The 16,915-nt window shown below is 32.7% G+C and overlaps 1 protein-coding gene across 1 annotated transcript in view; it reads right to left on the bottom strand.

The window, feature by feature from the left end:
* Positions 1–447: 447 nt before the first annotated feature.
* LOC139094948 (zwei Ig domain protein zig-8-like) overlaps positions 448–16,915 on the bottom strand; it is a 40,639-nt gene continuing 24,171 nt past the window's right edge. The window contains exons 5-11 of the mRNA XM_070646180.1: positions 10,848–10,916; positions 10,530–10,544; positions 9,254–9,302; positions 7,977–8,096; positions 2,852–2,951; positions 2,048–2,145; positions 448–1,952 (exon numbers count right to left, since the gene is read on the bottom strand). Of these exons, the coding sequence (XP_070502281.1) occupies positions 1,807–1,952; positions 2,048–2,145; positions 2,852–2,951; positions 7,977–8,096; positions 9,254–9,302; positions 10,530–10,544; positions 10,848–10,916 (597 nt within the window). The 3' untranslated portion in view covers positions 448–1,806. The remainder of the gene's footprint in view (positions 1,953–2,047; positions 2,146–2,851; positions 2,952–7,976; positions 8,097–9,253; positions 9,303–10,529; positions 10,545–10,847; positions 10,917–16,915) is intronic.

The raw sequence follows: 16,915 nt of genomic DNA on the forward strand, positions 1-16,915 counted from the left end.
CTGTTCTCAATGGAAAATTAAATTAATTCAATTTTATTTGCACGATGTAAATGAGGAAATTAACACATATCTTTACACTGCTTGGAGGTGGTTGTTTAAAATCTCTGAAATTAAATATTTTACAATACAACAATACACACAAAAAATATCCCTCGGTTATTGTAATTAATGATACATACTCTATAATCGGTAATGTCCAACTTCTGTTCTATTGGAAAATTATTTCATTAATTTTGCTGAAATTCGAAAGGTTTTATGCATGAAAAAAGGTGAGAAAAATATATTCAATGAAATTCCGTATTTTATTTCCAAATGAGAATTTATTTATTATAATTTTTCTGTTATTTACAACATTACTTTTACGATTACTGCTGAAATTAATTTTCTGCTTTTTAATCAATCAAATTAAATTATTGAAATTTATCATTAAGAGATCATTCCTCCATTTAATACATTTTCAATTTTATTATCATTTAAATATCATTTTAATCAAAAACTATTTTTTTTCGGTCATTGACTTTTCTTTTTATCCTAAAATGGATTTTTTTATCTTACAAAAAACTTTGTATTTGGAAGTGGAAAATTGTGGAACAAATTCTTAGTTAGAATCTACTTATATCGCTTGCCGTAAAGATCAATTGTAATTCATAACCTCTCTCAGATGTCGCCTGAAACCAGAGTTGCAGAACAGGCAACTGTTACAGACAAAAACCGTACAATTTATTAATAGTGCGTATGGTTTTTCTTATAAATCCACTTAACTTGCCGGAAACTGGTCCTATGAAATGGAGGAGTTTGAGTAAAGTGAGAACATCTGTTAGATGTAAGAACTTAGGTTTCGTATAAGTTTTGATATCACAGATGTCTAACCAGCAATCAGAGTTAGACAAAAAGCTTTTAATGGTAGCCAAGGCTCCAATGTTAATCATAGAGCCAGAAAATAAGCAATTTAGAATTGAATCAGTTCCGAGTGCACAACTTGATATAACCCTCCGCATACAAATGAGCACAAAAGTGAGTATCCTTAGAGTATGATTTATGTGTATTAGGGAATGTTTAGTTAATAACTTGACCTACGATCTACTAATATCATTAGTTGACTGCAGGCATAGTTATAAATCAGACTTTATATCATGTTGTCCACTCAGAAGATTCATAATTAACTTTTGTAAAGGCGCCAAGATGACAGTAATTAAAAGTGATCCATTCCGACCAAATTCTGTGATTCTAATAAATGTCTTTTTATTCTTCATTAATTGTTTTCTTCTTAACATTAAGAAGAGGTTTAAGCGAAGTAAATCCAATTAGGACAATAGAAATTCCAAGAATCCCATCGTTAAGTTTTTAAAAAGTTTGTTATTCTGTATCACAATAAATAAACAGTCCTTAGCTCTTTCAAAGAACTCAATCAAAATCCAAATAAAAGTTCAAACTTTAAACTTAAACCCAAGCAACAAACCCACCACAAATTTCCACTTCCAAATACATTTTCTTCAAAACAAACAGAAAAAAATTGAGACATTCTACAGCAACAACGTCATAGTAAATTGTTTCGTGGATTTTACCTTTTCTTCCCATCATATCATATATTTATAATATTTTCTCATTTCAATTTTCAATTTTCATCAATTAACTCAACATACATTGTGTAATACCATAGTGAGTCTATCCGCTTCCCGTGGAGTAAGGACTCATATGTATGGCAATACAAATATTCAAGGGAAGAAAAAGGAGGGGGTTTTAGAAAGGAGAAAACTTATACCATACGATACATTATGCATACATAAAATTTACTTCATCATCAATCTATAATAATATTGTTGTTGCTATTCTACATTGTAAATTGAATTTTATGAAAAACGATGTAAGAAACATAAATGCGATGATGTAACATTTATTGAGTTGATGAAATTTAAAGCTACCGGATTTTTGCATCGCTTGTGGATGTTCACCTGTGTAATTGTTGTAAGAAATAGAATAAATAAACATTAGTTGTGCCTTATTTAATTTACATAAGCAATATTTTATGTATTTTTTTGATCCATACCGTTGATTACATGTACCATAACACTACTCGGTTCACCTATTGAAGGAACACAGCTATAGTTGCCGCTATCAGAAAGACGTGCATTTAATATTTTTAACCTACAATTTTATGGATTTTTTTTTAAAGTTTTCACAATGCAGACGAAGGGGAAGAAAAATGGAAAAAAACATTTTTTTTTGGTGATAATGAATGTCATTAAAAATAATTTTTTTGGGGTCAACCGAATTAATGGTTTTGTTAATTTTCTATGAAAATAACCATTAATTTCTTGTCATTGACACTGCGTTGAGGGATATGAATTGGATTTGTGTGAAGTTCAATATTATCATGTCTATTATGCACAGAGTTTTGTTACCAGTATTCTCACAATATTGAACATGTAGCAGAACTTGAGTTCAACTTGAGTTCGCTTCCTAAAAATCTATTAAAATGTGCACAGAATTTAATAAGCCAGTATGACACACAAATGTGCTGTATATTAGTGTACCTCGAGAAACATCAAGTGTGATTTGATATTTAAGGCTAAAGTGTGGCGTGGCAATAAGCAATTTTATTGGGGAAGGTATTTAAAACACCCTGAAAGTCATGAATTTTGAATTACAAGATTCGAATCGAAGTACTTCAAAGTTACCATTTAAAACTCAAGTCAATTGCTATACCAATTGCTCTACAAAGGCACTTAATTACAAGCAATCGCCTGTAATCACTCTATCTTCACACAAATCCACTTCAACCCTTTTTTTGCTGTTATAACACCACAATAATTGACCCATTACATAAAAAAAATTACAACTTCCTACTTACTTAGATGTTAGAGCCTCAGTCCATTTAACTTCTACAGATACGCGTTGAGGATAAGGTAATGCCAAGTCATTATGTTGAGTTTGATTGATTCTTACAGAACCTTTATATATTTTTTTATATGTAATGAAAGAAAAGAAAATTGAGAAAATAAGAAAAGGAAACGGAAAGGGAAGGAAATGTATACATGAGTGTGTTAAAAAATATTTCATATGCTTTTGCTGTGGATTGATTGAGACTTTTCAGTCATTCAATATTTATACCCCAGTTAGAAAATTTTCATATATGTGATATTTTATGCATCGACAAGGAAATTGAGTTTTTTGAGGAAATAAAATTGATGATGATGTATGCGATGTGGATTGTAAATCGATATGTAAAGTTATTTTGGATGAAAGAATTATCTCGGTCGAGATATTCTGGAATTTATGGAATATCCTGATTATATCATCGAATATTTGCATGTTCTCGAGGACTCGTCTGCTTCCTTCCTATTATCATTTGAACTTTATTGCATTCAACACATCAATGGAAAGTTTTTCATGTGATGCAAATCCTTTTTTGATGAAATTCCTGATTTGTAGTTTTGATTACAATGCTTTTTTGATTCAGTAATTTGTCAGATGTGGTTAAAAGTAGAACAGAGCTCAAGACGATTTATAGGTGATTGAAAAACGAAATTGAGCCAATTGTATCCGGAAAGCACACGGGGTAGGAATGACATGAAATCAATCTCCTGACTAACTTGACTTTAGTCTGAGGCTGGATTACATCGAATCTAGTCTAGAGTCAAATTCATGTTGACCCAAGCCCAAATTTTTGGCTATTCCCTCGTTGTGAGCCTTTTGGGTACGACTTGCCACCCGAAAAAGTATTAGAGACACTGTTTAGTACAAGCTAGTAGCATAAATTGACATTATGTCATGTTCTTCAGTAACCAACGATAGTTTGTTATTAGGAAGTTACTACCATAATTCGTAACGATGTGTGTTCAATTCCTACTTATGACAAAATTGATTAAATTCAATTTTTATGCTAAATATCAAAACTACAAATTCTTAAGTACTATATTCAATTTACCGCAACATCACCTAACTTCCTCCCCTGCTTCCTCCATAACTTCCCAGATTACAAAATAATCAAACAGCTAACCCCTTCATTAGCAGCAACACATCAGCTGCTTCCTACCCAATATCCTACCTTTATTACATTTATGAATATTTTCTATTTATAATATTAATTTAAACCTCTATCAAAAAAACTACACAAACCCCATTATTGATGGCTTTTGGACATTCGACACAAAAAATTGGTAAGCACAAAAAATATTTCCCATTCTCATGACTATAGCAATTATAGCCAAGAAAAAAGGATGAAAGAGAAAATCAAACAAGGAAATGTGGTGAAGAAAACTTTCCAATCAAGGATTTAAAAACCCTTAATTCCAAACACATTTACCAATGAAAAGTTCAAGCAAAAAATGGAGAGAATGAGGAAGAAATTCCACTTAAAAGATCATTAATCCAATTGCTTAAAACGAGGAAGTTTTTTTTTTATTTTCTATTCTCTTAATTGCCATTTTACACAAATCCTCTAATTCAGGGCTGTTCAATTTTTATTGAGGACTCAAGTCGGGATTTCCTGGTTCCGGGACTAGAGTCGGAACTTCTTGGTTCCGGGACTCGAGTCGGAACTTCTTGGTTCCGGGACTCGAGTCGGAACTTCTTGGTTCCGGGACTCGAGTCGGAACTTCTTGGTTCCGGGACTCGAGTCGGAACTTCTTGGTTCCGGGACACGAGTTGGGACTTCTTAGTTCCGGGACTCGAGTCGGGACTTTTGGTTCCGGGACTCGAGTCGGGACATTTTAGTTCCGGGACTCGAGTCGGGACTTTTGGTTCCGGGACTCGAGTCGGGACATTTTAGTTCCGGGACTCGAGTAAGAACTTCTTGGTTCCGGGACTCGAGTCGGGACTTCTTGGTTCCGGGACTCGAGTCGGAACTTCTTGGTTCCGGTCCCAATATCGAGAAAGCATAGTCACGACACAGGTTGTATAGCACTGATCTAATGCCAACAACATCACAAAATGACTTTGAATTAAATTTTTTTCCCATTCAACATTCAATTTTTATTTTTCCTGTTCTTCCTGTGGTTCCGAATAATTTTCCAGTAAAAGTTTTATGGGAAAAAAGAAATACCGCAATGTCATTCAGCTGTCCGAGTCTTTAGTTCCTTTTTACTTCTCTCACATTCACCATACTTGAAAGTTTTAAGTGTAAAAACCACCAATATGTAATGTTCGATGTAAGAATGTAAAAAAAGTTTGTTCCTTTATGTTTTTCGGGATAAAAATTTTTTAACCCAGTTTGACAGTTTTATTAAAGTTTGTTTTATATGCTTTATGTGAGGAAAATGTTCAGCACAAGTCCAGCACGTGATTTCTCGGTATTTTATACTTGTTCACAACATCAATCACTTCTGGGTCACATGTGTGAAAAATAAGCTTTCAATTTATTCGATATGAAATTTTTTTTAATTTCTTTAATAGAATTTCAAAGAAAAAAGTTAATACTGACCGGATGGGGGAAATCTTGATTGATTTTCGGAAAATTGAGTTTCTGTGTTTAGAATAAGAAAATTTTTGTTTGTCGAGTTTAAGGGTTGCTTATTTGTTTGTGACGTTCAGAAGGTGGGAGGAGTTCTGTTTACTAAATAAGATGTAGATGATAGTATGAAAAGGTGGGGTCAATTTAAGAGTCAAATCAAGTCATCAATCAAGTCATATTAAAAACGAAGAATGACAGGTGCAAGGTCACAAGGATGTTATTGAATGGGCTACTATATTTTATGTAAATAGACTGACGGAATGCTTGTCTTGAATTTTACAAGAACTAGAGTCTGATTTCTCCTTGCTGTCGATGCGGTAATGGTCGATATGGTGTACAACACTGGATTACCATTGATACGGGACAGGTAAACCAATTTGTCATAACAGGTGTATTAGTAATATAGCTATACCATACCGTATTGTGCCACCACCAGAGGAATCAGCCGGAGACTCAGTTTTGTATGTAAAAGTCAGTCGTCTTGATATAAAGCTAAGCCGGTCCCATCCCCTCTACCTGCTCCTTGTAAAACATATTTACAATTTATAACTGAAATTCTGTTTAAACCCATGGGACCGTTCACTTTTCAAACACGAACAATGGAATTCTCGGAGTTCCCTCTCCTCCCCCTTCTGAAGTTTATGAGTGAACAGCCCTTAAAATATCCAACCTACCCCAAAAGCACAATACCATTCATTAAAGAATCATAAAACAATATCAGAAAATTTAAGAAATTTAAGCTCACATCCCAACCCTCTAAAGCTCTATCAAGAACAATATCTAAACTCTAATGCTTATTGACAGAGGTGATTTAATATTGACATAGGTGAATATTTTTTCTTCTTCATGGTGTGATTTCTGTCTCCACAGAGAGAACAAGATCGACCTTCGAATAGAAAAATAAATAAATTATCAAGCTTTCATGTAGAATTAAAAAACTATATCCAACATTAAAATTTATTCATAGAGCAGCCTAAACAAAGTCTGATGAATTTTTGGGGTTAATGGTTTGATTGAACAGTCACATATGCGAGTATGTTTTTGTTGAGATAAATATATTATTTAGCTTTTATGCATAAATTCAGCCCACATGAGATTTTGTGGGAATTATTTGGAAAAGTCAGTTTCGGTGTAATCTAATATTGATGTTGTAATGTATTGAATCAATGTGATATTGAGCGTAGAAAATCGATCTCTGTAAAATTGGATTATGCAGATCAATAAATAATGGGCGATTTTGAGAAATCATTCAAATCGTTGTACGTTAGGAATTTTTCGATAAAATACAAGTGATTAGCTTTAATCATGGACGTTTATTATTTAATCTTGAATTTAGCTGTGGCTATTTGACAGTGGAAGCCACTTGGTAACTGAGAGGAGATCATTTGGTGTTAACTAAACTCTAGTTCATCAGATCAAAGAGAGTCTATTTGAAATCATAATCAAACTATAAATACCAAAACAGCATAAATCGGGTAAACGATCAAATATGTGCCTAGAGGCTGTCGTTTAAATTCGTCATAATACCAGAGTCATAGTGAGGCTTAAATCCACCATAATGCCAGAGTCTAGCCAGCCTCAGGCCGGAATATTGATCGATTAACCAACGTGAGCTATTCAAACGAGTGGCATCAATGAAGAAGGCCATATTAAATTAATTTTAATTGAGTAATTTAAAAGAGACAAATTGGATCGATTTAATTGTAATTTAATTATAAACTTCGACTGAATTGACTTCAGCTCTTCGTTAGTTTGCTTCAACTCAGTAGTGCATCCAGAAATTTTTATAATGACGAGTTAATGAGAAGGCTCAAATATTCTCAAAACTAGAGGTTCAAATCTCTAATTATTAAAACCCTTTGCCCTCTACGAAACTGTCTGACTGTAACAAACCCAGGAAGGCATTACAGCTTGGAAATGGGCGAAAATCTAACAGTTTCCAGCATGACTTGATCTCAGGATAGATTCGATGAAAATCGACCTCTGGCAAGAGTCAAGTCAGCCTGGGGCTGTATTTTCGAGCATCTACGCTTAGTGCTTTTTGAGAACACTTCAATTGAATCTACATTTTGTTCAGAATTGATAGTCAAAATCTGAAACTGAACACTAATTCAATGCAGTATAGCAGCCTGCGTTTCCTGCAGCTATCAAAAATGCAGGAAATGCTGTCCAGCTGCTCTCTGTTTGAACCCTAAATTCAAATCCCACACATAAACACAGAAATAACTTTAAAATATCTTCAACAAATGTTACAAAACTAATTAAAATTGTAATTAAAATTACAAAATTAAATTACTAGGCAATAAAAATTTATCATCCCTAACCTGAACACAAAACAAAACAAAAAAAGAACTCGATAATAACATTTTCCAGTGCGTAAAGCACAATGAATTAACTCATTAAAATTTATTTCTTTGTTCCCAATTATTATGTAAATTTCTAACCAGGTGAAATATTCATTAACACACAATAAAAAAAAGTATTCACAGCAAGGAAGGAGATTCACGATAATTTAAGTACTCACCTCGATACCACGAAATTGTTCCTAAATCATGCGGCCCTTGGCTTATCACACACGTTAAATTTATTTTACTTCCCATTTTTACATATAAATCACTCTGTCCCAAAATTATTGCTTTCGCCTCTATTCCGTTGGCATTTGGTAAATGGCGAAATAATGATGATCAAGAGGCATGAAAAAAGAAGATTGAGAACAGAATATCAAGATAAATAATTAAAGCTTAATTTTTTTTTATTCCTCGTGGGTTGCTTGATGAGCACAAATCGAGTAAAATGAAAAAAGAAAGTTTTTTTTTGAATTTATTCATTTCCTTCCGAACGAAACGCTTCCAATTTAATGAACATTTCAATTTTAATAAAATATAAGATCATAAATCTTTCTATTTTCACTCCGTTCATTGGAATTGTGCGTGTTGAATTTTTCATGAATATATAGGTTGTATAATTCACGATGAATGTCTGTATTTCTGACATTTGTCTGTATTTTAGTTGAGACAAATTTGTCGAGACTTTATCACCGTTTAGAACACGAAATCTTGAGCTTCTTGATAAATATCTCAATTAGTTAGGATAAGTGATACTTCAAACGTTGATTTTATTTTTGTCAACAATTAAGATACTCATAGTTTAATGAATTAACTAACCACACCTGCATGTTTAAAACTTTAGGAAGGGATGCTCGAAAGTTGTTTCTGTGCAAACATCGTTTCGAACTGATCTAAACTACCGTATTAATTTTAAGCTAGGTCACCTCAACAGCATCATTCTAACTTAGAGATTACACAATTTTCAAGGCAAATCTAGCATTGTATCAATTTGACGCTTAGTATAGGCTCCTTCGTGTCATTCTAAACTATTATTTGCCTTTATAACATTAACTTAAGCCTCTGATAACTCTTGACGCACTCGCATTCCTAGTATTTAATAAAAATTTCTCCAGCATGCATAAAAACCAGGTGAAAATTTATGTATCTCAATTATAATAATTTTAGAATAATTTTAATTTACTCCTCCGTACTCCTCATTTTCACCATCAAGTACAGAGATAAAATTTTTCATTTTAAATTTAACAAAATAAAAAAGGCAACGCAACGATAATTCACAATTAACCACGATAATGATTCATTAAATTCAACTCGGAGCGAACGTTCAGCTTTTGGGGAAGTTAATGAGGAAAATTCTTTTACCTTTTTTTCCAATCTATTTTATCGAAATTGAGTGATTAATTGAGTTTTAAGCTCCACTAGCTTTTTTTTTATTGGGAATATACACAGAACTCACCTACAACATGAAGACGATAAGCCAATGACATTTTTGGCTCTGTTGAAACCTAAAGAAGATACAACAAATATTAAGAGTGAATTAATGTCAGAAAATAGCTGAACGGAACAAGCAAAAATTGAATGACGAAGAAAAATTGTTGAATAATGAAGTTGGTGTATTGTGTGGAAATGGATGAAAAGATGAATGAAGGACCATCAAAAATTGATTTATAACTGAATGTATTAATAGCACATTTTTGGTTAGATATAATAAAAAGGTCGGTCTTTTGGGGCTTATGTCTTCTTTAAGGCTGTCGCAATTTTCGCTACCCAAAGTTTAATTAATAATGAGATGTTATTGGATGTTAGTTTCAATGTCAAGATTCCGTGGCAGTCTCTTACTTTATTGAAAATTAATGATGAATAATTTAATGAGATCGAATGAATTTTTTTTCATTAAAAACTTTTCCTTTCCATCAATTAATTTTCCGCCTGAGTAATGTTGTTGGTTTTTCGGCCCCAAAAGGGAAAATAATTGGAAGATGTTTACTTTTTATTAATTTTCTACGACGGAATTTGTTTTGGTGTTTCTTGACAATTCTTCAAGGTAACTTAGCAGTAGTAAGACAACTACGCACATTTGGTATGCTGCATTTAATGTAGTAAATAACCCAAAGAACACTAGTTGATTAAACGATCAAGAATTTGACAACAAGCTATTGCGACTCTGGAAATTTGGGAAATTTGTTACCGAGACGGCGTAACTCTGAAAAATCCAGCAACAATCCGTCACAAGACTTGGTAATCCGATACCAAACCGACATTACTCCGGATAATTAAGCACCAGGTCAGCATGACGCTGTTAAAATCCGGCATCAAACTATTATGACGTTGGAAAATCCGGCACCAAACCGGCGTGATTCGTAGAAATTCAGTCCAAAGTCGGCGTGACTCTAAAAAATCCAGTATCAGGTGAGAGTCGGTTTGGGGCTGGATCTTTGATTGATTAACCGATTTGTATCAGCATGACTCTGGCTTCAGTTTAGATTCGATAAATCTCGGGCTCATGCTTGAGTCAAGACGGTCAAAAGCCGGAAAGTCTGTCATAAATAGTTGTGCTTTCTGGGCACTAGAAAAGGATTTAGAAAACCAAATAGCAAAGTCGATTCCAATTTTACATGGAGTCGAGTCGACTTGAATCAGGGAAAAAAGGGGGTTGACCAAATTAATGCGCCATAATCGATTTTTGATGGTAAATCTTCAAACTATTCACTTTTGATCTTTTTAATACTTACTTGACATTCATAAATCTATTCAAAAAAACAGCAAAAAAGAAAATAAGAAAACAAATGAATGATAGGCATTTGATTTTAATGTTTTTAAATGGATATTTTGCATATCAAGAACCTAAATCGTTAGAATAAATTTTTATGCTTCTTGTTAAATTTATTCTAACAAAATTCCGGGTATTTTTTGATTATTCCATAGACATTTGGTTGGAATAAAATCAATCAAATCGTATCAAGCTATTCCGTTGAAAAGCAGAAATTTGCATACAAAATCCAGTATCAATTTAATCTGATAAAATAAAATCTCAAATGTATAATCCTTACCCCACCATCTCGTATTTGGGCAAATTTAATTTGTAATGTATAATTCTCGGACGGCTCATGCTCCACAATCTGCAATGACAAAAAGTTATTTTCAATTTTAAGGACTGTGAATTGAGCTAAAGCTATTGAAACTGGACTGGATTGTAAATAATAAAAATTCGAATTTCAAAGGGAAAAATCAAAACAATTTTATGCTATAAATCAGCTTTGAGGATACACATAAGACATGAATATGAAATGATACGAATGTAATTTGAATTATGTGTAAAAATATAAAGCATAACATGAACAAAAATGGGAAAAGATGGAGAGGATGTGTGAAGGGAGATGAAAATTTATGGCAATTGAAAAGAGGGAATACTGTAAATATTTTATGAAAGGTCAGTTTGATATGCAATAAAGGAAAGGAGGAGTGGAAAGACCTCATATCTCATCTCCCCATTTTTGAGTACGACTTTTGTGGTGTAAATGTGCTTTTACTGTCGTATTGTCATGTGTTGTCATGATGTGAGCTTTAATGACTGAGGCTACCTTCTAGACTTGTTGTCATATTTTATAGAATCAGATGGAATGAGACATTATTGTTATTTTTATTTGGCACTCAGACTTGACTTGGAAGATGTGACAGATAAGTAGCTAAATTTGCATTTCATCAGCTATCCTGAATCACATTAAGGAGAAATAATAATTTTGCTATGGGTCGAATCCCAAAATTCTTCTATGTGCTCCAATTTATAAGCAAATTGTCCAAAACATCCCATAAACTAACCCATAAAAAATTCCAAACCCTCCTACATGTGTGGCTTTCAAGGCATATCTTGCTGGTAAGCCAGGCTGACATTTCCAAAAATTTATTGCGGCACACCAGTGTTGCCCACACAGGGTCTCCACTACTGATCTAAATACACAACATTCCACAACTATCTTTCATAAGATAGGATCAACCTAAGCATAGGCATCCTCCATAATTATTATCAGGGACTAATTCGAGAGAATCGAATCTTTAACACTCTTTTGAAAAAAAAAAGTCCAATTCTTCAATTCTTTCCCCCGATCTTCCTTCAAAAATTTCTGGGGTACAAGATAGGACAACCTTGAATTCTGATGTACTTATATGTAAGTAATCTCAAACTTCATCCTGCTGCACATAATCCCCATCAAATCCTGTCAAAATGCGCTTCAGCTACCTCCCAGTTTTATACCCAAGATCCCATAATATTCTCAAAACTTTTTAGAATTATTAAACCAAAACTTTGTGAATGTCTCATTGTATCATTGGCCTTTCAAAGGAGAACTTATCATGTCATAATGCAGCATAACTTTTGGGAATTTTACAGCTCATCCATGTCTGCGTATAAAGACATTAAATATAAAAAACGAGATGATTTCTATTGGGATAAATTATTATATGCATATGCTGGAGATTTGTGCAATTAAGCTTACATTGATGTTATGATTCCTATGAGTATTTTGTTTACACAATTTTCCATTATCAGGTTTTTTGGGGGAGGTGGAATACATAAATTGAAATTTATTTGATGACAATTAGTTTATACTTTATGCTCATTGCTATATATGATATATGTAGTTAATAGTTTGACCAATGATGTAAGGCTTCATATATTGAATATTTTCAATCAAACAGGAATAATTTGCAATTCTGTAAATATTATTCAATTTTCTAAAAAATTATTTCAATTAAAATTATTAAAATTTAATTTTGATGTGCCTTTTTGTGTTTGTACAAATATTTGAATTAATTTATTTAAATTACAAAAAATACATAAACTGTAAAGGTTGTATCAAATATTTTTAATATGTTGCCATTTATGTATTAATATTTGGATATGAAGCCCAAATGAAGCCAGTTTTATTTGAATTATATTTATAATTGGTTGAATGGGGTTGAATGCTCAATTAAATTTATAAGCAAATAGAATGTGATACCTGTCATGAGCTAGTTTTGTTTATAAGCTTTATTAATAGTATGTAGCTTTAAAGCTGCAATATCATCAATTTTGTAAAAATTCTTATTAATTTAACCAGGCTCAGTGAGTGCTCGAATACCCGGAAATCACAAATTGTAGAAATTGCCGAAAATCTGACAGCAAGCCAGCGTGATTCTGATCTCAAACCAGAATTGAAGAAATCAGACCTCACCCCAAAGTCAAGTCTGCTTGAGGCCGAATTTATACGTCATGTGCTTTTCAAGATAGCACAACACAGTAAATCGATCAAAAAATCCAGATCCATGCCGACATGGCTCTGATTTGGTGTCAAATTCTATTTACATCCGGAATCATTTCAGCGCCAAGCCAGCCTGGTGATTTTGGAGCATTTTAACTTGGTATTTGTATCGGTGATATTTGTATAAGTAAGCAGTATTAATGCCTAATTTCAGAGCCTTGATTTAACATTCTCATAAGAGCTACAAATCTTTGACAAAATTGATCAAATAAAAGACTTCTAAATGCTCAAATTTGAATGATCCATACAGCATACAGATCACTAGGGCACCATTACGTATTTGCAATAGAGAAATTGCAAAAATTTACATAAAATGGATGTTTTGTTGACAGCTCAATAAATCAAGGATGAATGATAATGAATCCATATCAGGAACATATAACGTGTTTAATCATTTCCTGGAAATCCATCAAAAAAATACCAAAACTCTTTTAAAATGCTTTGAAATTGATACATCAAAAAACTTCAGAGATTCATCATCAGCACGTTGATTTTGAATATGTTATACACAAAATGCGTGTTACATAAATTTCCAAGAATCTGCTACTGATTCCTGATTCTCATTTAATGTTTCTTATGCTGTGAATACGAGGAATACTTTACAATTTAATTATGTGACGAAAATTTCATCGGGGAAAATTAACAAACATCTGTCACGACGGCAAAAGTACGAAAAGTCTTACATCCATGACTCTAAGAAATTCTGCGGGAATGTAATAATTATTCTCCTTACATTTTATTAATTTTTGCTCGCATTAACGCTTCACATCTAACCCCATTCACTTCCAAATTCCATCATTTTCATAATTATCTCCCTAGATCATAAAGCCACGTGCTTTTAATTTAGTACCTAAAAAGTTATCATTATTATTTCAATCTACCAAATAAATTGAATTTTTTTTTTTCACTCCCAATCCTGTACTTAAAGAGCTTATTCAGAGGGAAAATGAAAATGTGAAAATTTTTCATTACTTTATGCTTCATCACACCTTAGATACACTCACTCCCACGTAAGCACCTCAATTATAATATATTCATCGCAAAATACAGAATTTCGTAATAATGCTGACGATTTTCGATTCTGATAGCTGCTAGATTATGGAAAATATTGATCGTTCCTTAATAAATCTTATAATCACAACAAAAGAAATGTTTTTATAGAAAATTGAATTTTTATTCTCGACGATTTATGGATGAGTTTATTGAACTTTTTTCTGTGGATTTTTGTTGCTGTTGGATATTTGAAATTTAAATGAATTAATGGAGCATATTGAGAAATTTAATATCGATTAATATCTTTTTGTGGCACAGTTTGGTGTAGGAATGGCCTTTTGTTGCTGAGGAGAAAAATGTTGAAGCTTTGAAGGAATGCTCGATGTTGACTTGGATTTGTATGTAAAATTCGACTCGACTTCTAACAAAATTTAATTTGTGCTTTAAATTGAAAATCTCTACACTGTCTAAGAACTTTCAAATCTGAATAATAGTTTAAATTGGTATTCTGTTAAGCTTTTCTAAGAACCCCGATAGCTTAGTGGCTAGAACATATGACCAATTTGTTAGAATCATAGGTCGCGGGTTCAGTTTTAAAGTCTCCTCATTTAAACAAATTGTTGTGATTAAAAGTCAAACTTAGAGGACTGACTTTACAAGACTCGAATTTAATGTATGGAAAAGACTCAAATCGACTCGATCCATATAAAATTGGTGTCGACTTTGAACTCTGTTAGTGACTCTTCATAGTCTTGAATAAGTCTCAAGCCCTTTCTATAAAGTGAGTCAACTTCGAGCTTTCATTCCCCAAGTCATCAAACACACATTTAATTCCTTCTTTTAATGACACAGATTTCTTCAACGACTGTGTCAATTTAAATAAAATATCAAAGAAAGCTTTCTTTCTAAAGGTTAAAGTAAGAAGCGTAAATATCCTTCAACGTAATTCCGACTCAATTTCCACACTCGAATAAATTTTAAAATCTTTTTTCAATCGGAAAATTTTAGCATATTTTTTTAATGACTTTGCCTGATTGAGTAAAAATCAAGAAAATATAACTGCTTCACTCCATTGTGTTGCCATGGTTCTTACCTAAAAAGTAGAAACATGTCGCCAAATGACCTTTAAAGCATTCAATGACATTAGAACAGTATAGAATAAGACATAAATGTTAATTTAATTCACCATGGGACAAAATAAACATTAACAAGATTCTGAATGTAATTAGCAGAAAGCTTGTGTAATTTTGAAATTGGATGATTATTGAATGTGAATTTTCGATTATTTTTGGATTACTTGTGAATTTTAATGAAGATATTTGCATGCAAAATATAGCTTATAAGTTGATTTGAATTGTTCAGTGTTTTTAACTCAATTAGACAGTTCTTATTACTAACAAAACTCAATTACAGTTCTTATTATTAAAGAGATATTGATTTTTCGTAAAAACTAGCATATATGGTCTGATTATGGATTGTTGTAGGGGACTGTCACTTTTTCATGGTTTAGGATATGGATTAGGCAGAGCTTGAAGTGAATTCAGATTTTGTGTGGAAATCTCGACTCTAGACGACTCGAGACGGTTTTTATTAAATTTGAGTCAACTTCGAGATCTGAAATGAGGATCAGGACAAGGGGGCCGGTCACTAATTTCATAACGACCTAAGGGTGGAAAGTAGGGAAGGAGGGCTCGAAGATTTTGTTACGGACGAGAATCGCTCAAAATTTTATACTTTTGAGAAGTTCACAGTATCATATAATTGTCCTAACTCTCACAATCAATGCAAACTAGTCCTAAGGCATCCACACCAAGTCCAAATAAACTCTGATCTCCATGGTTTATAAATGAAGCCTTCGTGTCAGGATATATATACAGTTAAAGCACCTTAAGACATTTAAATTTAATAATTATACAAACATCTTGCAGAATCCAAGCAAGAAATGCTTGAAATCTTTCCGAAGCTTTAATAAAAATTAAAACATCATTTGAATATTTAATCAGAGTAAATCTTATTTACACATTTGGAATTGAATTTTTTTTTATTCCTAATCTTTTTTTGTTTCATGTTTCAATAAAAGAAAACTTTGTTTGAAGCTGTCTTGTTGCAAAATTTAGCGCTTGAAATCGTACAATAACACAATTATCGTATTAAAGAATAAGAAAATATTAAAATTAAAAGCTCTTACAATCACGTTAGCTGAAATAATATGTACAGACTGTAAATATAATAATTTAAATGCAAAGTAAATTTTAAGCTTAGTTTTTTTTGAGAAGATGTTATGGGATTTGGCATAAAGGTGTTTAAGATTTTGCATGGTATGAACAATTATTACGACAATGTATTTAAGGATATTGCGTTGAGATTTATCTTGAGTGGTTGAACATTAGGCTTGTGTGATGGAACAAGATGATGACATATTTGGGTGACACAAATAGGTCCATGGAACTGGCTCTATAGCCAATTCGTCTTGAATACATTTATTTGCACCGAATCAAAGCTTCCGAGGAGTAGAACCATGAACGGAGCCTTTTTCCTTTGTGTCATTGGGAACTGTGCATACCAGTGTTACACTAAGCTGTTTGGAAATTCCATGAGTAGCATAAAATGTGCAATTTAAGTCGTGACATAGTACTAAGGTGTGCCGTGATCCAAAAAAACCAGATAGCACTGAATACTCCTCGGTCTACGTCCTTAATTGCTCCAATTCTTGCAGTATCCCAGATATTAGTATCTAATCACTCGACCTAACATGAAATGCTTTAAAATCATTAAACTCCCCAGCAACATATTATAATGACACCAAAGCTCTTAAAACGTCATCATCA

The sequence above is a fragment of the Chironomus tepperi genome, unplaced genomic scaffold (genome assembly GCF_022539635.2).
Source record: "Chironomus tepperi strain 1889 unplaced genomic scaffold, CSIRO-AGI_Ctep_v1 contig_359, whole genome shotgun sequence".
Classification (NCBI taxonomy): Eukaryota; Metazoa; Arthropoda; class Insecta; order Diptera; family Chironomidae; genus Chironomus; species Chironomus tepperi.